At 54.5% G+C, this 26,585-nt stretch overlaps 1 protein-coding gene across 13 annotated transcripts in view; it reads right to left on the minus strand.

Moving 5' to 3' along the window:
• Window positions 1-26,585, minus strand: part of LOC144128052 (ETS homologous factor-like) — a 402,718-nt gene that overhangs the window by 50,040 nt on the left and 326,093 nt on the right. Inside the window, exon 1 of one of the 13 annotated variants that reach the window (XM_077661111.1) lies at window positions 3,973-4,194. The exons of 11 other annotated variants lie outside the window; for them this stretch is intronic. In XM_077661111.1, the coding sequence (XP_077517237.1) occupies window positions 3,973-4,055 (83 nt within the window). In that variant the 5' untranslated portion in view covers window positions 4,056-4,194. Of the gene's footprint in view, window positions 1-3,972; window positions 4,195-26,585 lie in introns of those variants that run through there. One more of the 13 variants, XM_077661110.1, reaches the window with a different exon arrangement.

Genomic DNA, 26,585 nt, shown 5'->3' on the forward strand with positions numbered 1-26,585 from the left:
CCGGTTACAACGCAGTTGCGTCGTTTCGGATGAGAAAGAGTCGAGCAGGAGGTCGCTGCCACCAGAAGCGTCGCCGAGGAGTCCGGCCGTGTCCGCGCTGAAGTCACGCCAGCGAGCGACGCCGCGCACTTTTTCTTTTTTCCGGTCACGGCCGCTGCGCTGCTGGCGGCACTTACCGCGGTCTTGCGAAGCGGAAGAGCGCCCTGCGGAGCGGAGAAAAAAATGACCGCATCCGCTCGAAGCGCTTCCGCTCTTTCTTTCACCTCGCTCCCACCTCCTTCGACATTTAGCGGACACCCATGTGCATGTACTTTGCTTGGTCGGCAACCTTGACTTGGGCGTTCCTCGTAAAGTACGTGAGATGCAGCAGCTCAGCAAGAGTCACGTGGTATACCGTGCCGTCAAAGCCGTCGTAAAGGCCAAGTGCGACAACACCCCCATACCTCGCAACGGCACAGTGCTTTTAACGCGGCGCCTTCTTGTGCCGGTGAATTCCGCTTCTGGTCCAATGCGGCCCAGGCAGGCTTCTCTACCTCGTGCTCCATCCCGCTCATTTTCATTTCGTCAGAGGACGGCTAAGATGCCCAAAGAAGTTACGGCACCTTCCTTTTCTTCGTGTTTACACTGATGTGCTCGTTGAAAGAACACAACGCACCTCACACACCACTGCGTCAGAGTGGAGGGACATACAGGGCCAGTCAGCTGGACCATCAGTTCCCTGGAAGCCGTTAAAACACCATATTTATAAAGCTTCTTCAATGAACTGTTATGTGCCCAGTAATCTACGTTATCTGGCGTGTCTTCCACCTACCCTACATGCGGAGACTCTGGAATCCGTACAGCGCGGCATCTATCACGTGACCCCCAAGGCGGCGCCTAGGACCCCTCCTTACGAGTGGCTCTCCAGGAAGGCGCTGGCGATTGGCATTCGCACTCCAGTGGCACAAGGGGAGGCACCGGCGAACGCGGCCAAATCAAACAGACCGGCCCACCGGCCCTGGCCATCGCAGCGTGTCGAGGGAGGACGCCGAGAAAAAAGAAGGGAGGCCAGGCTGCTCGCACGGCTCGGGACGCACGCGCGCGCGTTGGCGTCGGGCCCCTCGGCGTCACGCTCGCCTTGACATTCGAACGGGGCCGGCCACGAAGAGCGTCTTGACGGATTCGACCGGTTCCAGGGGTCTCCCCCGCTCGTCAGCCGCCCTGACCTCCTTAGGGCCGACAGCGGGCGTGGCCGGTCGCGACGATCGATAAGTCGACGCCCAGACCGGGGTGGGCGGACGCCACCGCTGAGCAGGCTGCAATCCCTCTTTCTTTCCGGAGGACGCCCCCAGCCTTCACAGATGGTGTCGTCGTCGCCGAAGCGGTGCATACCAGGAATGCTTATCTCGCGTCTCCCTTCTACGCTCAGCTCGAGTCTCAAAAATCAGAACCTAAGAAATGCAAGGTTGGCGGCTGCCACATCCGCGGTGTCCACCACAACCAGTTCTGCCTCGCGCACGTGACGATGGGACAGAGCGCGAGCTCCACACCGCGCTCTTTGCGAAATGACTGAAATGAAATGCACTACCCCGTGCTCAAAGGCCACCTGGTAAACTGCGCCCTTCGCAAAAGAGAAGTTGTGCAGTCTGGCCTTCCTGACTCTCCTACTCTGTCGCCAGTTTGCCCTTCGATGCCGCCCGCATGTCCTGGGCAGTGGCCGCTATAACTGCGCCTCAGCCCGTACCCTTTGCAGAGTTCAGCCTGGGCTGAAAGAACGGCCGCGCTGCAACCGTTAAGCCATGAACCAGGAAGGTGACCCCGTCGCTGTACCACGCGGCAGAAAGCGCGCACCGCTTGGCCAGCGGCGCTCTTTTCAGGTCGCCGTGCATTGCACGCTGGACTGGATTTTAAGCGAGCTGCGACGATCTCGCAGAGCGATTCAGCATTGCGCGTTGCCCGCCGCCGGTTCATCACGCTAAAGACACGGCGCTCCCCTTAGGATAACTGGAAACGAAGCCGAGCGCGGCTATAGGGTGTGAAAGTGCTGAGGCTGGCAGACCTTAACTGTTAGTGTGCTAACAGCCTTTATCACTGCAGCGCCTCCTCTAAAAATAGAGGCGGCGCTGATCACTGGCTATCTTGGTCGGACACCGTTTAAGCCAAAGCCAGTGGCGTGCATTGACTAGCTTGTCGACTAAGGTCTTCAGAGGGCTACGAGAGAAATGTGACTGTAGTTTCGGGCTCTTCCGATCGCACTGTTGTCGAGCAGGCCGTTTTTGGGAATGAGGTCCCGGTGCCCTCGCGATTGCGTATTCGAAGTAGAGGGCAGGAAACTTTCAATCACGCTAGCTGGAGCCTGCTGGACGTTTGAGAGACACTCCATTGGAAAAGTAGCACGAAGGAAATATAAATGCACTGATTAACAGTATCACGCAAGCGTCGACTCAGGGGTACGTCAGCACGTTATCGCGGGTAGCAGCGAGGGATCCAGCGAGGGTACGCTCGGGCGCGGAGAGATCGCCGCCCGCCAGGGTCTGCGCACATGCACACACCCAACCGCTGCCACCGTGCACTGAACAGGGATCTGAAGTCGTCTTTCTACTGCGGGAACTCCATAATCACGTTCCGAGCATTCTTAGAAACTTCCGGTTATTGTCCTGTCTGGCCGATTTCCCTAACTTAAATCGGATTAAACGTCCAGGCTCCCGCCTTTCTTTTTTTTTTTTTAACTTAACGCGGTAGGTACGAGGCGTCAACCAACCCGTCAGCCAGTCCCGTGGCGGCTTGCCGCTCTGCCATCGGCGGAGTGACACGTAAAGCAAAGGGTCCACGGGTATTTTTATTTCCGTGCGGCTAATTTGCGGCAATATTGTCTGCGACTGAAACTGTTCACAGAAACCTAAAAAAACAGTTAAAAGCGAAAGTGAAGCCGCCACTGGACTGGCTGAAAGGCACTCCACGCATTCATTGACTCCGCCTACCTACCGCGTTGAGTGCAAGAAAATGCGGGAGCTGGGACGTTTAATCCGACTTAATTAGGGCAATCGGCCACACATGACAATAATTCGAAGTTTCTAAGAATGCCCGGAGCGTGTAGATAGAGCTCCCGCGGTAAAAAGACGAGTTCAATTTCCTCTTCAGCGCACCTTTAAGGAGCCATTGTATGACAGTCAGCTATAGCAAAAAGTCGCACCTAAAGCGAATTGAAAAACTCATCAGTATCAGTACTGAAGTGGTGAATATGGGACAAAGGGTTGGTCGCATTTGCGGCCCACCCGTCCTCGCTGGTTCGGCCGCTGAGCGTTGCGATAAGGCGCCGGCATAACGACCTTACACGATCGCCTGATATATTGTCACGAAAACTGGCCCGCCGTGCGTAGACAAGTGAGGCGAGACCAGTTAGAGGCCGTGCGCACATATTCCGCGCCGGCCTTAGGATGCAGACCCGCCCTCTGAACTGGGCGCACAGAATCCGTCCCGCTTGAAGCACAGTAGCGATTGAGAGCGACGGTGGCACCAGGAACAGCCATAAATCGAGAACGCAGCCCAAACGCGTCCACGAGCATTTGCTAACTATAGAACAGCAGGCATCGAATCCCTCCAAGCTAGAGCTCTTTGACTGAGAAGTGTCACCCCCTTAATGGTAAGCTGCTGCCCCTAGCCCGAGAGCTGCTGCCCAATAGCAAGTGCACAGTAATTATCGGACAAAATTGGCATCACGGTAACGGCGACTCAATACGAACTTTGCACTGAATCAAGCCGATGGTGCTTCTCCGCAGTGTGGAGAAAACGCGACATAGGCTAAACAGCGGCAACTAAAACTAGGGAAAGGACAGGTCTTTCGTGAGGTTGGTAGGCAGCAATAATAAGCCCCAGCACGTGACCGCGAAATAACACGGCTGGGTGCAGCATTCCGAATGAATTTCGGTCACTCGGCGTTCGTCAAGAGGGCGCCGTCCTCAGAGGTCGCCAGGAGAGCTACAAAGCGCTGACCTTTCGTCCACCTCCTTCTTGACCCTCACCAATCCTCGTCCGGAGGGGACTGTGGCGGCCTCCGGTCTGTACAGGGCAGGCATTCTGCAACCCAGGCAATAGTAGCGGTGGTGGCAGGCGCGACAGGGGAACCGGTCGGCACCGGCACCGGCAGCGGCGGGTCGTCTGTTCGTCAGGGTGGCAGCAGGTGTGGCCGACGCGAATCGCGTGACCCGAGCTGAAGAGACTGCGCCCCAGCCGCGGGCCGACACTCACGGCCACTCTCGGCAGTCTATCTCCCTCTCCCCCGACTGTCAGCCAGCGCCACTCGCAAGCAGCGGGATCCCTCTGCCGTACGCAACGCAGCCCTCTGCTTATCAACGCGGAACTCTCGAGCGCCGTTGCCAACCCGGGCTGCAATGGCCGGTGCGGGACCGGGAGCAAGCGATAACCGCGAGAAGCAACGATGCGCTGTTTTTCTCCCTCGCTGCTTGTGCCGGCGGACGTTTGCGAGAGGGAAACAATGAACATAACACCGGCTATTTCTCGCTTTTCATCGGGTCCCGATCTCCACGGAGGGCGCCTCCTTCCGCACGTCAAAGTGTCAGAGTCAGAGAGTTTATTCGGACAGCGAGTGGTACATTGGCCTAGGCCGCAGACCAAAAGGCAAATGGATGCCTGACAGAGAGTCCGCGCCACTCTTGCTCCCATTCGAGAGCACGAGACATTCAGCGAGTAAAATAAACACTAAACGAGGAGATACAGGGCGGTTGGTTAACATTGAAACTGGAGTTATTTCATATTGAACATTTATGTACAATTGGGCAAATACTGTGAGAAACAACAGAATAAAGACGAAAAGAGTGGTTATGCCTGGAGTGACAAAAGATACATATTGGTGCTGTTTTTGAAAGATTTCAATGACTTACTTTCCTGAATAATGTTTACAGCTGAATAATGTTTACGTCCTACAAGGAACCACATGAGGGAACCCGCTTATTGGCTCCTCGCAAAGAAGGCCGCCCCATGGCTGCGTTTGCGGGAAGCCTCACAGAAGCGAGTTAGACACGCGCTGCTGTCACTTGTAAACAGCCGGCGCCAAATTGTGTATAACCATTCGGAGTTTGCTGACGCTCTCTATTTCAATAGCTTTGCTTTCTTGCGAAGAAAGTCGCTCGACAGATCCCGCTTAATCTGTTTCGTTGAGCTACTGACACGCGTGCGCTCTTCTACTATCGATAGCTCGTAAACGGCCCATCGTCGAGACCGCGCACTGGTAGGAATGTAATCGTGTTGGGAATGTAATCGTGTTGGCCTCCCCGGAACAAAGTAAAGATTCCCAAGTCAGGCTTGCCGTGATTTGCACGGGAACAGTGCGTACGTGAGCGGGAGACACGACAGCACTTACTCCATATCTGGGCGCATCAGTAAACTGATTCTCCCGTGTACCAAGATAAGACCGTGAAAGCAATGAACTAGAGCTGGATAACATATCTGCGACCACGCAAAGAGTGCATTGTTCCGCTTCCACGATCGGAGAAGAGAGACAGAGAGAGAGTCATTGCTTTCGTGAAGCAGCAGTGCCCAGGTTCATTTCCTGTTCACCTCCTCCTCCCCGACCCAAATACAAAATACTAACAAAATAACAATATGTCCGGCCAGCTTAATTCCAACAGAAGCTTCGAATGTTTGCTGTCCAACGCTTCAGAGGACTCCTGAGATAACAGTGGAAAACAAAACTAGCGAATGGCTGCCGCCGCGTCTGGTGATTTCCCCAAATATAGTTCATGAAGCTCTGCCTGATTTTCGGTAGCTGTCTACTACTCTTTTAATCGTGTGTGCATGCGCAGGAACAGTCTTGGGAAAAGGGCACGTGTGCACGCACGCACGCACACCTCCCCAATGCTCGCCACTTTCAGGAAGCTTATCATCACGAGATAGAAGAGACAAAAAATAGCCACACGATTTGGAAAGCGCAAGAAGTATCGGTGAGCTGCGACCGACGAGTCAAGTTTTGATTCCTAATTCCACAGATAAACTTGGCCGCGCTATATCTCCGTCCTGCAGGGCCCTTGACAGTAAGGGCGCTTTTCCACATATCCGGTATGCTTGATGGGAAGCGCATCTCGCGTCGTGTGGGCAGCCGTCCCAGGCGGTGAATGCTTGCGCGACCTCTACGCCGAAACTGAGACTCGGCCCGTAGCAAGGGCGCAAAATAAACCGACCATGATCGAAGGCTGCCGGGAAGCCACCGTCACCGGTGCGTTGTAGTTCGCTGGTACTGTATACCTAGTGAGGCGGGCAGAGGCAACTGTATTTCTTTTTCAGCCTTACCACGACTTCACGTAAGCGCGTATTGCAATTTGTATTACGCGCAATACCCTGCTTCCTATCACCACCGCACTGCCCATTTCACGCACTTCGTTCCCCGAGTGCCCGTTCTGTTCATCGCTACCTTGCGCTGCCTATGGGTGGCCCCTGAGCCCTGGCTGGCGTCCATGGCCCGAGGCAGCTGGGCCGCGTGGCTTCGTCTCAGTGTGTCGCTACTCCCGCGCGGCTTTTACTACATTTTCCTCGTCGCCAAACAATCAGTTTTTACCGAGAGCAGAAATTACACGGCGGGGTCGTGCTCGGCGTCCCTCTAGTCGCGTTCGCGCTCCTGTGCAGTGCGTGGTCCTCGGCAGACATTGCGCCACGCGGGCCGGGCATCGCGGCTGTCAGCAGCAGCCGAGCCTCCTCCTCTGCGTGGGAGAGGAGGAGTTCGGAATTCCGGTGCAGCGGCGGCGCACAGCCGGGGCTAGCCCTCTGATCTACGTGGCTCCGTCCAGACAGCCGCCGCCTCAGCGGGGTGCACGCGATGGAGGGGATAGGCTCGGTTACACGGTGGAGAGCAGGAAGGAACGATGACTACGCGACACACGAGCGCGCTATCTGTCTCCATTAGAACCCGCGAGAATGGAGCGATGCCGGCGTTTTCCTTTCTCTCTCTCTCTCTCTTTCTTTCTTCCTTTCTTTCTTCCTTCCTTCCTTCCTTCCTTTCTTCCTTTCTTTCTTTCTCTCTTTCTTTATTTCTTTCTTCCTTTCTTTCTTTCTTTCTTTCTTTCTTTCTCTCTTTCTTTCTTTCTTTATTTCTTTCTTTCTTTCTTTCTTTCTTCCTTCCTTTCTTTCTCTCTTTCTTCCTTTCTTTTCTTTCTTTCTTTCTTTCTCCTCTCTTCCTTGGATATGGGCGCCAGTGTGCAGTGCGATGTCAGTGCACTTTAGAGATCCCCAGCGGGTCGAAATCAAACCGGAGTCCTTTACTAGGGCAGCTCTTTCCCTCTTCGCTTACTCCCTTCCCTCGAGGCGCGGTCGAGGTGTTAACCGTGAAGTGCGAAACCTACTACGCCATTTATTCGAAAACAAATTTTATTTCTTTCCCGACATTCTCGTTCGTTATCAGCTTCATTTCTCCATCCTCGGGGTATTACGGACATGGGGAGTTTAATCGCAGCAAGCACTGCGTGTGACGTGCGCAAAGTGCCTAACATCTCTACAGCGTCCTCGGGCGACGCTTCGGAGCGATGGCATTCTCTTGCGCTACGCCTACTGCGGTGCTTGCCTGAGAGAGCAACGCTTGCTGCCTCGTCCTCAGGAGATGACCGGGCGCCGCTCTAAGCACACCGCACAACACTTGCGCTACGAGCTGCGAATTGAGCAATCCAAGACGCGTTTAATGGGAACCATGTACCGTCCAAGTTACTGCTGTCAGGTGTGCCGGTCTCCGAGTCACCATGCCTTATTAAACTTAACCAGGTCGTCTAAGCTTTTCTTGCACGTGTGTCACTGACAGCGGTCAACAGAAGGTGAAGGTGGTTATATAGCCTTAATCGGTCACGTAAGAATGAACGCGAGAAAAGCGATGTGCTCAGCTTGGGTTCTCAAAAATCGGCCTACAAAAATTACCTGCAATATCTCGGCTAAGAGTTAAGAGGCGCTAACTCTTCGGGTCTCGGATTAGGAGTGAGGAGACGTCAGGCGTATAGTGGAACAGCGTTTAATTCGCTCTTAGTAACGCGCAAACAGCGCGGCGACCTTTGACAGCCGAGCCGAAGTCATTGCTCTTCCGGAAAGCGATGCGCAACTCGCTCGCTTCGCACTCACCGCCAGGAAATAACGCTAGAAGCCACGAATCATGCATGCATGCATGCATCATGCGGGCATGTTGCGAACGGCAACTGCTGTTACGAGGGAGACCGCCAACGTTCAAGGGGGCAACGCGTGCTTGCGCAACACGCATTGCCGCAGGATGTCAACATGTGTACACAACTTACGCGCATGTAGTGAGCGCAGCTCAAAGACCGTGGAAGGCGTCTGACGGTTCGGCGGCGCCACTCGGGCGAAGAGAGCGCCAGCTGGCGAGTTCCCAGCCTTCGCGCTGCTCGCATAAATTCATCGTTACCACAGCTCGTACTGGTGCTGCACGAGAACTGCTGACAGTAGAGCATGCACTGCCACCGAGCACGGCTGCTGGTGGTGATGAATAATGATCATCCATAAAATATCCGACAGCGGTGTTGCTGGTAATCTTCAAGAAACGCCGTGTACTGCAGTTGATTACTATGCTGTGTAATAATCCGTGTAAGGCGTTTTTTTTCTCGTTTTTCTTTTGTTTTATGTTCTCTTTTACTGTTTGAATTGTATCTCCTTGGGTTTCTTGTTTTGCCTTTGTTTAAACTCTAGTCTATTATAAAGCACAATCTCCGCCCTGCTGCAGCCGCTGTAACTGTACTTGGGGCCAGTCAAGCTGCCCCTGAACAGCTTTTCCCCACTGCATCCCCCAAACCATTGTATCTGCTTGTTTGTGGAAATAAGCTCAAGGTTCATTTGCAGGCTCAGCATAGAAGACCGATACGCAAGTGAATCGGGGAGCCTGCACTCTGCCCGCCCTCCAGGCGGGTTCACACGGGCGAGTCGCGCAGTTCGCGCGACAGGTTTAAACCGATTTGCTGCGCTCCCTCCCCGCTTTCCTGGTGTTTCGGAAACCTAACTAATCGCCCGAAATCGGTCGCGCGACGTTTGCGAGTCGCCAGTGTGAATCCGCCCTTCGAGAGCTTGGCCAAAGCGCCCGGGACATACACCCGGCTCCCGGATCTGGACAGCAGAACAGCGCCCTATCCATCACGGCGCCGACGGACGACTGGGAGAACAGGCGGCACCAAGTCCGCCGCGTTGCAGCGTGACACGTGCACGCAGTGCGTGCGGGTGAGAGACAGCCGTTGAGCAGTCGTCTCGCGTTACGGCATTTACGTCCGATTCCGTGCGCGTCGCCGCCGTCTCCCCGGGAAGGAAAGGCAGGCGGCGCCGCGGCGCGCACGGGAGCGGCATCGTATTCCGTCGTCTAATCAGCGTAGGCCGCAGGAATCCCCTGAAACGCTAGTAACACTGGTCGCACTGCGCGCACGCATGCAAGCACATCGCGACCGGGAACTGAACAAGACTGCAGACATCGCCCTCAAGCGGATCCCCTGATATGGGCGAGTCCCACATCACGTGCCAAGGCGGTGTAGAATAAAAGATAGCCGACATGCCCCCTTCCTATCCGGTTCTAGTGGATGGCAAAAAGAGGCAAACAAAAAGAAACGAGCATTCGGACTCATCGTTCACAACCCGATCAAGTGGCCAATCTCTACCTTAACTAACCAATATCCATCTGCTAGACGATGCGCAGAATCATCCTGCCCGCGCGAAGCACCGCTTGCGCATCACCCCTGCTACGTGTGAGCACGAGGCCGCGGGTTCGATCCTGGTCGCAGCGGTCACAACTCGACGAAGATGAAATGAGAAAAAAAAAAAACCTCACGTCCTCAGGTTTTGTCGGCGCATGAAGAACCGCGGGAGGTCGAAATTAACCCGGAACTTTCCTTACACGGCATGCCTTGTCAGAGCTGGATAGGTTGGTTCGGCACTTGTAACAATAAGCCCCACGTACAGCAGCTGTGGCTTCCGTCCCCACCCCCTTCTTAGGCGGCATCACACGGGCCTTTCCGCTGTCGAGAGCCGCTGAGCAGCACGCGCGCTTCGCTTCTTCTCACGCGAAAACGGGTCTCCCTCCGGGCGACGCTTTTTCTCAGCGTTGCGCCGACCTTGGGCGTCGTCCGCGTAGAGGCCTGTGATTTCTCCCAGAAGACTGGCTGGGCTCCACCGATGGGAACCACGAAGACGGGCGGGCGTGATCGAAGGGCCCCGTTCGCGCGTACGTGACGGACCACGCCGCGGAGGCGTGAAACGCGGAGAAACGGCCTCGTCGCGTCGTCCCGGAGCTGTGTCAGTGCGTGCCAGTTCCCAGCACGTATGGCCCAGTCAGCCGACATGAAAGCTGTGCCGTCGTCGCAGGTGACCGAGGCTAGCGTACGCCATCGCCGACAGCACGACCGCACTTGGCGCATCGTGTGGACTGGGAGCAGGGAAAAGAGAGGCACAAGCTGGGCTGAGCAATTAAGCTCGTTAAAGCACAAGGTGGCCAGGCACACGGATTTCATCGCTTCCCCACATGCAGGCCCCTCCAAGCGGAGGCGAGGATGAAATTGCTAAACTATAGTGATCGGAGGCCGACCATTAATGAATCGGTCTACAGGACCACTCTCCGCGGAAAGCAGAGAATTAGCGAGGTGTGTCAAACCTCATTACATTGCGTGAGAGAAGCAAGAATGTCTTAGAACAAAATTGAATGCGTACGTACAGCACCACCACCCCCCCCCCAAAAAAAAGAAGAAAAAATGTGTACATATGTGTAAATAGTTATGCACATGTATGTATGTAATATATATGTTTGATTTGGCTCGGTTTATGGGGCTTAATGTCCCAGTGCGGCTCATGCTACGAGAGACGCCGCAGTGAATGGCTCCGGATAATGTATGTATATATGTGTATGAAATGTGTAAATATATCATGCGCAAGCGTATTCTTCCATGGTAGGCTATAACGTAAACACGTACTTTGTCTCGCGCGTTTCGCATGCACTGAGTGTACAGGTGCCTTGGCGAAACCTATTTCTCGCCAGGAGGCAAACCAGCCGAGGCCCCTTTCGCGTTCTGCACTTGTAACTGGTGGAATGCATGGGCCGGCATTTAAGCGCATACACGTTGACGAACGCCCAGTGGCCGAAAATGATAGAAAATTCTGCACCACGACGAGGCTTATCATAGCGCAAGGTTTTGCTGTGTCTCGCAAAAATTCGGCAAGTGTTGACCCCCAAACGATGACGCTACGCAACCAAGGGGTCAGATTTCCATCCATGTCGCTCCGTTCCAAGGTCAGAGCGAACTCAAGGGTGCCACTAACAGGACCAGAGGCACCAGGGAGACTGAAAGTGCGGGCACCAACTGCGTCGCCTATAACCTCGAAGTGAGTGCAACCAGTATGGCCTTGGAGACTAGCAACAACACACAGCTGTTCGCCTCACCACGGACTAAACCACCGTCGCGAGTACTTGGGGGCGCAGGTTAGCTTTATTTTATTCATTTAGTTATTAGTTCCTGCAGCCCCCTTCTGGACATTAGTGTAGCGCGGTGCGGAAAGAAAGAAACAACTTTTCGAGCCCAGATGACATCCCCGTGTGCGTAGGATACTTACACCCTTCATTAACACAATGGCACAGAAGCTTGGACAGAGCGCAAGGAAATTAAGCACAAAGAAGCACCAGAACTATTAGAAAAGTTTTCAAATTCAGGCTGAAGGAGGCCCAGAGGCAATTTCCTCCATTACTTCTGGCCAAGAGCGAGCACGGTGCGACGCGATTGACGGCGTCTGCCTCCGGCCGCTCCCGCGTCACGCGAGGCTATCAGGCCACAGCCTACAAACTGCTCGCCGACCCTGCCATGATAGTGGACTCCCGAGGAAGAGGAATGCGGAGCGGGCCCCAGATCCCGGCGCGCCGGCAAGGTGAGGGCCACCCAGGGCGGAGGAGGAGGACAGCCTCCCGCAGCGCCCGCTCGCTCAGCGCGTCTCCACCCCCCCCCCCCCCCACCCCCACAAAAAAAAAGAAAAAGCTAAGGACTCCAGCACCCGCGTCGACCGGCCGGGATTAAAGCGCCGCTACGCACGCGCGCTGGGAATTTAATTGACCGCCGCGCATCCCCACGCCGTCGCCTCCAGGGAGCGCAGGAAAGCCTACCTGCCCCGGCCTTCCATTTTTTCCTGTTTTTTTTTTGTTTTGTTTCAGTGGCTGATTGATGAGTTTCACCGCGATATACAGAGAGCGCGGGCCGCCGTCACGGTGCCGAACTGAGTGCGTCCTTCCGGTCTTCGTGAGGGAACTCGAGTTTTTTGTCTGGGCACGATGCGGTCGCTCCTTTAACCTGTCGACCAACGAAATATATCCCCAGCATATCTCTTCACGCGATGCGAGAAAATGATAACCGTTGCTTTTCATAACCGCTTGCAGTTGTCTCATGTGTACTTGTTTAAATGTATGCAATGAATCCAGGCAATATGCATTGTATATATATATATATATATATATATATATATATATATATATATATATATATATATATATATATATATATATATATATATATATATATATATATGTATGTATGTATATATATATATATATATATATATATATATATATATATATATATATATATATGTATGTGTGTGTGTGTGTGTGTGTGTGCGTGTGCGTGTGCGTGTGCGTGTGTGTGTGTGTGTGTGTGTGTGTGTGTGTGTGTGTGTGTGCGCGCGCGGAGAAACTTAGGTCTGTGCGTAGTTCTCGACTTCTCTCTTCGTGCAGTGCTGTGCGTGATGTAACACACGCTTTGGCAAGTTCATGCTAGGGCGGACATGCGATCGCCTTTGCACCAACTTCATCCAGTTTTCGCCAAATAAAACTGCTTCGTTTGCATGAATGTAAGATGAGCTATAGAAAAGGTGACTATACAGCGCAAGCCACAAGACCAGGGACAGCAGCAGTGAAAGACGCAAACAGGCACTGAATATCAACTCAATCCTATTTCGGGGGCACAAGCAATATGCAGTCGAAAAAGGGGGTTATACATCAATAAAAGGATGCGCGGTCACTGGAATTCAGTGTAGCCATGTGAATGCTTAAAACATGAGTTACGAACTTATGCCGTAACTGACGTTCCATTCGTGGACATGATTACACTGACCGCGCATCCTTTTATTGACGTATAACCCCCTTTTTCGACTGCATATTGCTTGTGTCTCCGAAATAGAATTGAGTTGACATTCAGCAGCCGTGTGTGTGTCTCTCACTGTTTTTCTCGCTTGTCTTCCCCCTTGCGCTCTATATTGACCACGCAGAATTAACTAGCCCATCAACTCGTTCTTGTGAACTAGAAAAAGTCATCTAGGACGGCATAATTAAGGCTTTAAAACGAGCATACGAACTATAGAAGCAGGAACGTTTCAACGACGCAGAACATGCGGCCGGTCCGGCTTGCTGGCCATACAAGCCGCAGGCACGGAGCAAAGCTGTGCATGGCAAGTAGGCTGCCCGCACATTACGCCGCACCACAGCGAAGACAGGCAGCAGTGGGCAGCGGCGACGAACGCTGCGCCTGCGGGGCACAGGTATACGTGATCAGCGCACAGCGATGACGCCAGCAGGCCGGTTACATGCGCGCCGGCTCCTACGAAGTGACCTTCGCCGCACGACACGCGCGGCCGGACTTAACCTCTCCCTTCTCCTCCTCCTTCCCTCTCCCACGTCCTCACCTCGGCGCTGGCCACCGCGCGAACTGAGTAAGCTAAGCGTAAGATGAGCGCGCTTACAGTTGGACGATTGCGCAACTAACGAATTCGGGCTGAGGTTCGCAGGAATTCATTCTGTTGTTCTTTCTAAACTTTCGCTGGCCATTTTCTCGATCCTCGCGAGCCGGCGGGGTTTTCCTTCGCATAAATAAACCCTCCCGAGTCATTACTATTCGCCTGTGTACACGTCGGGTATCGCCCAAGGCTGGCCGCCGTGTCTTTGCGTCACTCTGCACAGTCCTCTTGGAACTGCGGTGGCCAGCGCCCGTTTTGCGCGCACGTACCGAGCAACGCTTCTGTAAAAGCCTCGCGGGACATTCAAACAACGTATGGAAATATCGGAAGGAGGCTTTTTGATTGCGTGAGTGCCTCCCGAAACGACCGTCTGCGTGGGTTGCAAGGCGCAGTCGACATCGCCGGGCGTCACGGAGCTCCGCGCTGAGATCGATCATCGCGCAGTCCGCTTCATCGGCGAATCTCACCGAACGCCTCTTGCGACTGGCGTATGGCGTCAAGCCGAGCGAGCATGGCACCCAGTGCAACGCCCAGCTTCGAGCTCTCTCTACGTGAAGTGTACTTCAACGCGCAAGATGGCACTATCCCTGAGATGGCATTGCAGAAATAAAAGCTGGCGCCCTCGTGAACACATCGCGGGGAAACAATAATAACCGCAATAACAACAACAGTAACTAATAATAATAATAATGATATTGGCCTTTGAAGAAAAAACTGTAGGAGCGCAGCGCGCGAAGCACAACTAAACACAATAATCTTGTGCCTCAGCTAAACAGTTGGCACAGTCGTGCTCTGGCCTGTTCTCAGCGCACGGTTGAGAGCAAAGAGAAAGAAGGGGAAAGGGAGACAATGCTGACGGCGCATAAATCTCGGTGGCAAATTGGCCAGTGCCACGCTCGTGCCCCCAGTGAGGAACACTGCCGAGCACAGTGGACGTCTCGGGTAGCCGACTGTCCTTGGCGAGATCGTGCCGCCGGGAACCCCAGTGAAGAACGATACCGTCACTGGGATCCCGAGGGTACTGGAGGCCGTCGGTCAGTTTCTGTCGGGGACAACGCCTCGCAGCAGACCAGCGCGGCAGTCGCTCGCTGCAGATGGCAGGGCAGATACAGCACCGGCTGAGCCATCAGTCAGGACAGACCGGCAAGCGCCTTGCGCACGGGTCAGAGGAACGTGCGCGCATTGGAAGCGCAAAGAGTGCGGCGATGCATACACAGTCCGCGACGCAGATACGGCAGCCATCGGTGGGCCTGAACGGCGCACGCCAATTTTTCTCCCGTCCTTTGTTTGTTCGTTTTCTTGTCGACCCAAGCAGGTGGAGAGGCGCGGTGGGATAACCCGATGGAACGATGCCTGGGAGGCTTCCTTGGGCAGCCCGCGTACGCACACTCGTCTGCCGCCAACATGGCCTCCGGCGAGCGCGGAATCTCCCGCGATGCTCGTCTTGGCCGATCGCGGCCAAAAGGCTGCGCCGCGGCCTCCGGCGACGCCATTGTGCAACCCGCAGATGCCGGGCTCTTTCAGAGAGCGGCCCGCCACCAGCATCGAGGGAGGGGGGTCATGGGGTGAGGGCGAAGAGGGCTAGGCGCCAGGATTAGCGTCGACGTGAGCGGCCACCGATGTCGCCGGTCCGCGAGCGAGGTACGCACGCAGACTCACGAGCGAGCGGTCGACCCTGGCTCAGACGGTGCGGCAGGAGAACGTTCGCGCAAGCTTGGCTATGCATAGAGTCAGTTCAGCTTGAAACCGACCCCCCGCAGGTTCACATCCCGCAAGCAACGGACAACTGTCTCCTTCGCTAAGGGACGGTTGCATGGGGAGCTCTGAGGGGCCCGGGTAACAAGGACGGAGGGGTCTTATTTTCGAAGTGGGTTTCTAGTATTTTCTGTTTTTTCCTGGAAAAGATGGAGTTTGTCATGGATGTCCGACTGAAAATTTCCCGTTGAAAGTGTATGTGTGTGTGTGTGGGGGGGGGGGGGGGGGCGCAGCCTACACGCCTCACATCTGTAATTCACCACTGCTTCCGGTTGGTAACCGTCTACTGTATTGATGACCAACAGACCACGCGAGGCCAGAGGAGAAGCCGAGAAGAACAATGCACGAGCCAGACTTACGTTCTCGAGCGAAGATGTGGGCGGCTGCACTCCGGCGGCAGTGTAGTCCGGATCAGCGCCTAGCGACTATTCCAGGCACCATAGAGAACTCGGCGCTCTACCCCAATCCACACGGAACGAGTCGGAGAAAGGTTGTCCGCCTGTCCTTCGTAGTCCGCTGGCCGGAAGAGGCGTTCAAATACTGGGCACAGTCCCGGACACACCCCTCTTGCGACGAGGACGCGCAGTCTCCGCAGCCGTCAGCGGGCACCCGGTTCGGGCTACCTGTAGTGCACACCGGGGCCGACCAGTTCGAATGGTGGCAGTGCACCTGATGCGCCGAATCCGACGGTGGACACTAGAGGACTGCGGCGGCGGCGACAGCGGGGACAGGCCGTGTTCTTCTGGCCCGAGTGGCAGCGTCGCACCAGCGGCAGTGGCGAGAGCACGACGGCGCGAACGCGAGCGCCGTTTGCGCTTTTGCGGCGACGTCGGCACGATGCGCGCTGCCGCTGCTACGCTGTCGCAAGGAGAGTCCCGCGCGTCGCCTGCCGGCCTTGGCTCTGACCTTCGCGCCGCTGCGGCACGCGCTGCAGCAGCTCGGCCGCTGCTTGTTCTTCTTCTGGGCCGGCCGCGGAGAGAGGGGCGCTTTCTTCTCCGCGCCTCCACCGCCGGCGCTCACCTGCGGCGAAGGCGGCCGCACACTCAGCGGAGACGGACGCCCCTCCACAGGTCCCCATTATCAAGAGGCGTGGACGTACCTAGCCGAAAATTAACGGTGCATAGCGCTGGGTTCATCTTCGCTGCCGGATTCGCGGATTCGCTGGAATCCGAAGCCAACCGAAATCAAACTTAGGGGTAGCTGCTCATTCGATAATCCAGCAGGGACCTGGCGCTCCCTGACGGCGTTTCCGAGTCTGTAAATGCTATTCGAAATTTGGAAGTTTAATCACAGCGTCTCCTGTTTGAGACGCCGCTTATGTGCCAATATACCGGCCGTAGAAAAACAGCCCTAGGCGAAGCAAAAACCGGAAACCTTGTTAGAAGCAGTGCTAATTTGGACCGTGGAAACACCCGCCTCTCGTTAGCGAAAGCAAGGGTTATCCCCCGTCTTTTCTGGCAGCGACGTAATGTCCCCCGCGTCTATTTCCCCTCCGCTTCCGAACGGAATTGGCGCGGCGCGGTGCGGCAGGCAGCCCGGACGCCGACGTCGGCTTCGCGCGTCAGCGGCCCGTCTTTAGAAAGTGGTCGAACAAAACAGCGAGCCGAAGGACGGGCACCGTCCAGGGCGGAAGCAGTCTTGGCGCACAAAGGGACAGACTTCCACCGGGTGCAATGAGTGGTGCAAGGGGGGCTTTCCCGCGAAGGGCGACTCTCGTCTGGCCCGACGAGTGGATGCGGCCAGATATAGACCCGCCGATATAAGCGCCCCTATCGAACGAAGCGATCGAGGACGCCCAGATCCCGTCTATATGCACCCGGCCACCGTGAAACGTCCCGACCGCGATAGACAACTCGCCGCGGGTTGAATCGGGAGAAAGATAGAAAAAGGAAACCTCTCTTTCTGCACTTGAACATACAGGATTGAGTTCGCACGTCCCTCCCTCGGAGGACGGTGGTCGCGGGTCAGCGTTTATTTCCGAATGGCGCTGTTTATCTGTCGAGCGATATTCTTTCCCCTGGCTCACTCGTGTGCGAGGCCTGTGTACGAGCGAGGAGTGCGAATGCAAGGACGAGAAAATGCGCTATTTTGGTTTCGGCCGAGGTCGTCGCCAGAGCAGCCCACGCAGAGAGTACAGACTGCAGGCTGCGTGTGGCCCGTACGTATATGCCGTGCACTGTTTGCGCTTGTCACAGCTGCGCGTCAGTCTGTCTCTCCGCCTGTCCGGTTGGCAACACCACGAGCTGTTCAACGACGAAGCCGTGTTCCCAAATGACGCAAGTTCGTGCCGGTTGTTCTTTTCCGCGCCACCGCGGCAATGCGAGGCAGTGAAGTGCGCGACGCCGGACGAACGGAAACGAAACGTCAGTGCTACGTCACACTGTTCGCTCATCGGCGAGAAAAAAGACGGCCCGGTGGCTCTCCCCGTGCAGGGCGAGGTTAGGTTAGCTTACGAATGGACTGTCCTCCTTAACTGTGCATGAAGCAAAGGCGCAACGGCTGTCTGGATCACTCTGCGTGGAGTATGGACAACGCCGTGTGCTCAGAATCAAACACTGTGAAACAGAAAGGAGTAAAGAAGGGAGGAAGCTGACCTCTACCGCACTCCTTTTGTACTACACTGCAGGCGTATCCATGCTTACAGTTAAGGCACCAGCCAGCAGCCTCGTGCGAAGAGGTTCGTTGCACCTGACGCACTGCGCATGACGCCGCCGCCCACTGGTGGGCCGGATTACAACACGATTCCATTCCAATTCTACCCCTTCACTGGACGCCACGCCTCTGTAGTATCGCGGGGACGTGTCAATGTGCACGGCGGACACGTATGCATCCAGAACATGCCGGACGGAAGGAAGGGAGGAAGCGCTAATTACGCGGGCCCACCTGTGCGCGTGTAGAGCGCCCCACAGGACGAGCGGCGACCTTGTTTCCCCAGAGCGGAAACTTCTGCCGGCGCGGCGAGGCGGCTGCTTCCGAGCGCGCAGTGCATATGCTCCCGGGCTGCACAGACCCCGCGACGAGCGGCTCGCAATCTGCAATTTCACAGCTGCGCAGGTCCACGCACAGCGCCTGTTTGTTCCGGCCTCCCCTGCGCTGCGGCGGTTTTCCCTTCTGTAGAAACTCTATTGATTTATTTTTGTTTTGCCACTCGAGTTAGTTTCTTTTTTTCCCCGGCTGGCCGCACGCCCGTACACCGGGCACGAACAACGGTTACGCTCTTACACTCATGTCGCGCAAACAAGCACGTGCGTGCAAGATACCATGTGTCTGGTTGCCCCTTTTAAAGGAAATGACCACAGGGGTACTGTACGAGTTACGATACTTCAGTCGTAAGGTGCTCCTTCCACGCTAAGTCAGCTCGACAACAATGATGCCACAACGTGGAGAATTCCCAAAGGCCAATACTTTCAGCTTTCAGGCAAGTGCAGGACATTTCCTTCGTGTCCAACTTCCTTCTTTCTTTCTTTCTTTCTTTCTTTCTTTCTTTCTTTCTTTCTTTCTTTCTTTCTTTCTTTCTTTCTTTCTTTCTTTCTTTCTTTCTTTCTTTCTTTCTCTCTCTCTCTCTCTCTTTCTTTCTTTCTTTCTTTCCTTCCTTCTTTCTTTCTTTTAACTCGATACACGTTGATGTCTTCTACGCTGCATATACGGTTGTCTCAAGCATCTTTCTACATTAAATGCCCACAGCCACCACGCTACGAAGTGGTTTCTGGCGTGGAAACAGGAAATAAAGCAGCGATAGATATCGACTGGTGAAGAAACCATCCGAGACGGTTTCCTCCAGACTAATCAGACGCCCGATGCAATGCAATGGAAGGGCCACCCGTGCAATATCGGCTATATCCGAGCAGAATCGACGTCAGGTCCCTTGTTTAAACGGCGTAAAGGAGCTCGATCCAGACGGCGCCAGTGTACACACTGCCGAGGAGCTCACTCAAAACCCGTCTCGCGCTGGCCTCTTACGTGCGCGTGCCATCTCTGAAACGAGCGGGTGAAGTGACGTTACGCCGTACATGTGAGGAAGGGCGGCATTCACGAGACGTCTCCTTCTCCTTCTCTGCGGGCCTGATTTCTGGGCTTCATGTCCGTTTTACTTCTGCGCTTCTCCGCGTCAGAAAATCGCCGCGGAACGTACGAGGAAGTCGCGCCACGCCGCACATCTCAGCAGGTGCATATGTAACCTTCCTGGGCATCAAACTTCTCCGAAAACCAACACGCCCCACTTAGCGTTGCGTGTGCCCGTATGGGACAAGAGAAGCGCGCGTACTTTACAACACGAACACAGCCCGGCGCGCGGACGGGAAATTTTACAAAATAGCGGCGGCAGCGACAGGAAGGCACATCAAGAGAAGTCGGCTCATTTATGTGCTTCTTAACTTCGGCGAAAGGTGCCTCATTGTGGGATGCGCTTATTGCTGCTATTGGATGTGCTTAAAAAGAAAAGAGCAAGCTGGGTACTCTCTAAACACGAATGCGCCTATACGGGAGTAAAAAAGGGAGTAAACTGCTCGCTAGCGCACTACTTTTATAAGAGAAAGTGCGCTAGAGGGACAGCTTACTCTATTTTTATTCCTTTCTGTTCAAAGTGTAGCTGTATGCTCTCATAGCCGGTGGAGACCACATGGCTGCGGTGAACTCCTAGGTAACGTGTGGAATGTTGAGTGTTTCTGCTGAGTAGTCAGTGAAGACCCGATTAAAACCAAGACAGCAACCAGCCCATCGCGGCCCTTTATCCAGCGATGGGCGGTCTACAGTTTGTAAATATTCTTGTGCATCCCCGTGGACGACTTTCGGGGTAAGGTAGAGTTTGTTATTCGCCAAAAGGTTTTTTTTTTTTTTTACAAACGACATTGCGATCCCCTACAAGGATTGTGACCCTAAAACTCGCACATTAGCGGCACCCATGCCTTTAGCTTGAAAACTTAAGTAGCTAGCGACTTCAAGCATGACACGTTTCTTTACGACATTATTTCGGGAAAGAAATTCAAGAATATAATACACAAAAGCACTGAGCACTTTCTATTCACTTAAGTCCTTGCCCATTTTAGTATAAAGGGGTGCGAATAGTCCCGATGATGCGGTGTCTAGGAAAGTACCTTCTTTCTTTGTTCATTTCTGATGCAGAAAGAGGAACAAGAGCAAAAGGCGAAACGCCTGACGATGGCTCTTGCCCCGCATACAGTTTGGCACAAACGTTAAACATAGCTTTAAAAAAAGCTTCACACCAAAATCTTCTGGGGGAAATAAACACTCGGAAATCTTTGGGTGTAATGTCGGCACAGATGCATGCTCACGACACGATAATTTTTTTTTTTCACTTCGTTTGTCTGTACAGTAACAGATTCGCCACACTCGTCTCAAGTGCGATCTCCGGGCGGCTCCGCGCGGATGTTCCCTCTGCGCAGGTATGCTCACCCGATCGCCGTTGGCCTCGCCCGCGTGTCGTATATGCACGAGCATATATGACACGCCTCCCTCGGCACGCGTCGCACAGCCGCAGTTCTCGCATTCGATCCGACCACGAGAGCACTGCTTCTCCGGTGTCCTCCCAGGCGCGGGCAGTGCTCCTCGCATTTTAATTTTCCGTTCACGAAGCAAGGGGACAGACAGCGCATCGATTTCGTCGCGAGGAAAGCCGTTTACGGCCCGCTGCTGATCGGATAACGCTGACCTGAGAGCACAGCTTACTCAATTTTTACTCCCAAATAGGCGTGTTCGTGTTTAGATCCTATAGTCTATGCGCTGATTCAACAGCATGTGGAGGCGTCACTTTTATTGGGCGTCCATCCACACAAATTGCACCAACTGGAAGCATCGCCGAAGTGAGCCGTGTGGAAGCGGGCTACAAGCGACGCTGAGGGGGGCCAAAGAGTGGCCAGTCAAACTATGAAACAACGCAAGTATTCATCTCCCTCCGTCAGACTGCATCCGGACTATCGTCTCGAACACGCTGAAGCTTGTGACCAGACACGACGCGAAGCCCCCGCCTGGAACAGCCGCACGTACACGTCACTGACTGCAGGGAAATGCCATCTGCCTCCCCGCGATGTGCGCCAGCGGGACGTAGGTGACAAACAGCGGGCACTCCAGGGTTGCCGGATGAATATAATTCGCGCGCGTCCGTGGAATTAGCGGAGCCGAGAGACGAGCCTAAGAGACGGCAATGATGATCACGACGACTGCTTTCGGCGCTCGGTGTGCTCTTACAGCGCAGGTGCGCGCATTGTCTCGCCACCTTCAGCTACGAAATAACTGACGGGTGAACGCCGCTTTGCCCGCGTTGCCCTCACCTCTACTACGCCTCTGTGTGAGTGAGCAGAAGGCCTCTTCTGAGTGCGGTTCTTCTGTTCGCACTTCAGGGGCCGCCGCTATTAATTGCCACCCGTACCGCGTGTATAGCTTTCCCCAGCTGCGGCCGCGACAGCTAGGACAGGGAACTGACTGACTGACCACAGTCCTGGGAGCGTGTGAGAACAAAGGTGACGGTCGATGAAGGCGTTCCACCGAGCCGGCGTCTGCGCCAGCGTTAGTCGCAACGCTTGCGAACGCATCAGCCGCTGTGCCAACGCGCATGCTTATTAATATCTTGGTGCAGGCTAAGTTGGTGAATCATCACGGAAAGCGGCAGAGCGAAGCAGCAAGGAAGAAAGAGACACACGAGAACACACGACAAGTGCATGACACATGATCTCCTTTGATTCTATAGCGCTCGCTTCCACGGTCAGCCACCAAGTTACACATCAGACACCGGACACTCAGCAACAGCGTACACGAAAGAGCAGTGAACGTTCCGGCTAACGGAATAATGTGCCGATACATCCCCGGATCTCAGGCTCGAGGGAAGAGAATAAGTTGAACGGAAATGCAAGAATTCACGAAGAAGTAAGAGTACGCGTTTATAGCATTGGCCATTTGCGTGAATCATAACGCGCGAACCATAATGCCCCGCAGAAGCAAACGCCCGACGACGGCCACTTACGTGACGCGCGCGCCAGAAAGCCCGGTGCTCGCGTCTTATTCCCGCGCAGTCTGCGCATATACGGCTGACGGACAGGCAGACAGGCAAAAGAGTGATGGCGAAAGCCCCGAAAGGACGAAGAAACGAGGACTTGCGCAAGCGTGTGTACTCGGAGGGGACGAGAGGTCCTGCCGGGAGAGAGAAGAGCACACAACGAGTGAGCGGCAGGCCGCGTCAGACGGAGACGAGAACCAACCCCTCGGGGAAAGGCTTGCAGGGAGCCTTGAGAAGCGGCCACTGCTGCATCGGGCGCTTCCCGCCGTTGCTGTACGAGATGTGCTGCAGCCGCTTGAAGAGCAATACGCGTGCGAGCGAGAGAGAAGACGGGAACGAGCAAAAATGGGGAAAGCATGCGCGCACTGGTCCGCAGCCACTACGGATCGTCCGCAAGGCAGCAAAGGGTCGCGCAGGACACGCCCCCTCCCCGCAAAAAACAAAATGTCTTGACGGGTGCGCCCGACAATTAGCAACAAGACGATAGGGCCGCCGCAGAAACCACGGTGCGCGGAAGACTATACGCCGTGGCGTAGGTGCGGCTTTGGGAGCGATTAGCGCGGAGTGCCGAGGGGATCGGCAGAGCCCCGGCCAGAAAGGTATCCGCGTTTCCTGTGTCATACGTCTTCGCGTTGATCAAGAGGGCACAAATGGTCTGCCAGATAGAAGGCAAAAAAAAAGAGGGGAGTGGTCTCGTTGTCGAGATAGATTTGTCAGCGCAATTAGTTGGCCGGACCGGCGTAACGCGGCAGCTCATGGGTGCTGCCGGCCGCATAGTTGTAATATAGTAGTGTGTGGCTATTTATACAAGAAAAAGGAGGGAAAACACTTTTGGCGGCCACGGCAGCTGCTATCGGAGACTGAAGTGCCTGAGCTTTGGCCAGCGGAACAAGAGGGACAGCGAGCAGAGAGGCATATAAGATAAAAGGGGGGAGGACACTCCAACCACGCCGTGAGGTATAAAATGAAGGAGTGACAACAGGTAAGAAGATTCAGGCCTCCGTAAAGCTGTTAGTTATACAAGCAGTGAACAGCCGCATGCCCGACACCGGTTGCTTCAGAAGATGTCCAGAGACGGCCAGTAGCAGGGCAGGATGAATCCAGGCGTGCACGATGACGTTCTCGGTACGAGAGAGAAGAACCAAAACTGACTCGAACCACACCGGTGCGGCCGACCAGGGCTGACAGTCGCATACGGACGGACGTTTTACTGTCTCCTGTTAGATGTCTGTTCCGTGAATCTGTCAGCGGAGGGGGCCGGGGGCGAATCCTGACGATCGTGCAAAAGGATGATGGCTGAGTCTACGTATGTGAATCCGAAACCAACTTCGGACGAGCCCTCGTGTCTCGGTCTATGTCTTCCCTCTACGTACTTTTTCTGTTCTGCCGTGAAGGAAAAAACGAAGAGAAAAAAGTGGCCTTCGCAGCAGCAGCAGCAGCAAAAGCCATCGCGGGGCGCATGGTTGTCCCGTCCCGGGAGAATTATTCGAGGGCCTCCGCGATGACCTTCGCTCTTAATTCTCCGCTCATCCGCATCAGACGGCACCCCTTGTTAGGGAGGCGGCCGGACAACCAATTTGCTCGTCACTGGGCCCGGCCGGTGTCCGCCATTTTTCTCCGCCATTTCGTCGTTTCTTTTTTTTGTTATTTTTCTCATCGGGGTCGCCGCTTTCGAAAGCCGGCGCGCGACGGAAAAATACGACGGGGGTACGCGACGCGGACGCGGCGGAATAATGAAAGGGATTTAAGACGCTGGCCGCCCCTTTTGCTATGCGAGGCCCGTGTGGGAATGTCGGATCGCACCGTGTACAGAGGGCGATGGAAGTATCTGTCGTGTAGAAGGTGGGTGTGTTAATGTTTTTGTTTTTCGTTCCCCTTACGAGGGATAAAAATGTGGAGGTAAGCCTCAAGGTAGAAATGTGCAGTACAAATAGAGGATGAAGGCTTCACCCTCCCCGACAACTTGGCGGTCCCAATCTAGGCCGGTAAATCCATCTCGGAGTCGTATCCACAAAGGATATCGCAGTGATACGGCAGCCCAATGATGGTCGGTCCCGGAGGATGCATCCGCGCAAAAACATGCTACTATAAATAGCACCACGACAACGAACACAACGGCTTCGTTCGACTTAAAAGTAAGCGGCACTAGTTAAGGTACCGCAGCCCCTTCACGAATAACCAGCGGGTGTCCTTGCGTATACGCCACTACCGGTGGCTGGAAAAAGCGCCTCTCGTGCCGTTAGTTCCCTTTCACGGTTCCGCACTTATCAGCCCCGCGCCCAAACGGCTCCAATCGGCACGCGCCACAGCGGTTTTCCTGGACGGCGCGCTCGCAGAGGTATCTAAATTAACCATCCCACCCCGGGGGATTCCCTCCCCGTAGAGGCGTGGCGCCCACTCCAGCAGAAAACCACCACAACAACAGACACAGGAGCAACGGAGCCCAGACTGGGCGACAGCAGCCGTAGGCGGGATCCCAACGCTAGTGCGTGCGGGGTCTCCTATACTATAAACACACACACGCAGCGCTGCCGAAGGTGGCCGGCGGCGGCCTCGCCTCTGCGGAATCAGGGCCAGGGAATCGGGCCGTCCCATCGGGCCGCCTGAGTCGCTTTTCCAGCGAGGGCACCGAAACCGGACTCGGAATAGTCGCCGCGCGGCACGCGAGCTGCCTTCCGCGCCCGCCCCTGCCGATGGCTGTCGCGATCCACGGTGTACGTGACAGGCGACGGTTATTCGGTCGCCATGCGGAGAGAAAAAAAAAAAAAGATCAAGTGCGGTTCTGATAGGGATTCGAAACCCGGAAGGTCGGGATGCGAGGCCCAAAGAGCAGACACCCAGTGGAACACGTCGCACGCGATGTCGCACGGAAATATACGGGTATAGCATACCAGGAGTTTCAGGGAAGGCTTTCAGATATTTTCGAAAATAGGCTCTTTGGGGCAAAACTATGGCTTTTGCGGTATAGTATTGCCAGTGTTGGCGGACAACGGAAAGCCGGTGAATTGTCGTAAGTAGTAAACTTATCTAATTTCTGATAATTAACTTTTTAACTATCGCAGCTAGGCAACTCGTTGCAATTAAAGATTTGTAGCCGCTCGTAAGTAACAGCCATATCAGTTTTCAGAATTGAGAAAACGCTATTACCCTTGGCCCTGTGGCTTGATCAAATTTCGCTACATCGTGCCAGAATGCATGCGCTTTCGAAAAGCATGCAAGCAAAGAAAGCAGCCTTTACAGAGCACGTAACTAGTCAAAAGAGTCAAATTTTCTCGAGCCGCACCACTAAGGTTAATTGCGTTCTCGAAATCCTGAACAATGATACGGCTATTACTAACGACCGGTTGCAAATCTCTAATTACAACTAGGCGCCTAACTCTACTAGTTAAAAAGCTAATTATAAAAATTCTTTAACCAGCTTGCTACTTAAGACGATTCACCGGTTTTCTGGTGTCCGCCAACAATGGTAATACTATGCTGAAAAAGCCATATATTTACCTCAAAAAACCTATTTTTGAACATTTTTGAGTCTTACCTCAAACACCTGGTATAGTCCTGCTGCACCTGGCGTGCGTCTGCCGCAGTGGCTTAGTGGCTATGGCGTTGGGTGGCTGAACCCGAGGTCGCGGGATCGAATCCCGTCCGCAGTGGCGTCGTTTCGAGAGAGGCGAAATACGAAAGACGGCACTGTCAGCGCGCTGAAAGGAACCCCAGGGTTTTAAAATTTATCCGGAACCGACCCCTATACAGCCCACATGGACTAGGTATAATAGCGTCGACACGTCAGATCCCAGGAAGCGTAACGTAGCTTAGTAGGTGAGATACTGCAGAGGCAGGTTACGAAGCAGTGTAGACCGCATACATCCGTTGCGGTTGGCTCGTGTTCTGCGTGGCTAACCGCGGTGAGGGCTACGGCGCGTGTGCATCACAATTTCCAGCTGCCAGTGATCCAACGGAAGATGAAACGACGAACGCTAAAAAAAAAAAAAAGATTGCGACAGGGGTCCACAGTCGCAGGCAGTGCACACCGTTTTCATGTAGGCGAGGCAGACGACAGAGCCACGAAGAGGGTTCGACATCGAGACGTGCCGTACCA

Source organism: Amblyomma americanum, chromosome 4, assembly GCF_052857255.1.
Source record: "Amblyomma americanum isolate KBUSLIRL-KWMA chromosome 4, ASM5285725v1, whole genome shotgun sequence".
In the NCBI taxonomy this organism is placed as follows: Eukaryota; Metazoa; Arthropoda; class Arachnida; order Ixodida; family Ixodidae; genus Amblyomma; species Amblyomma americanum.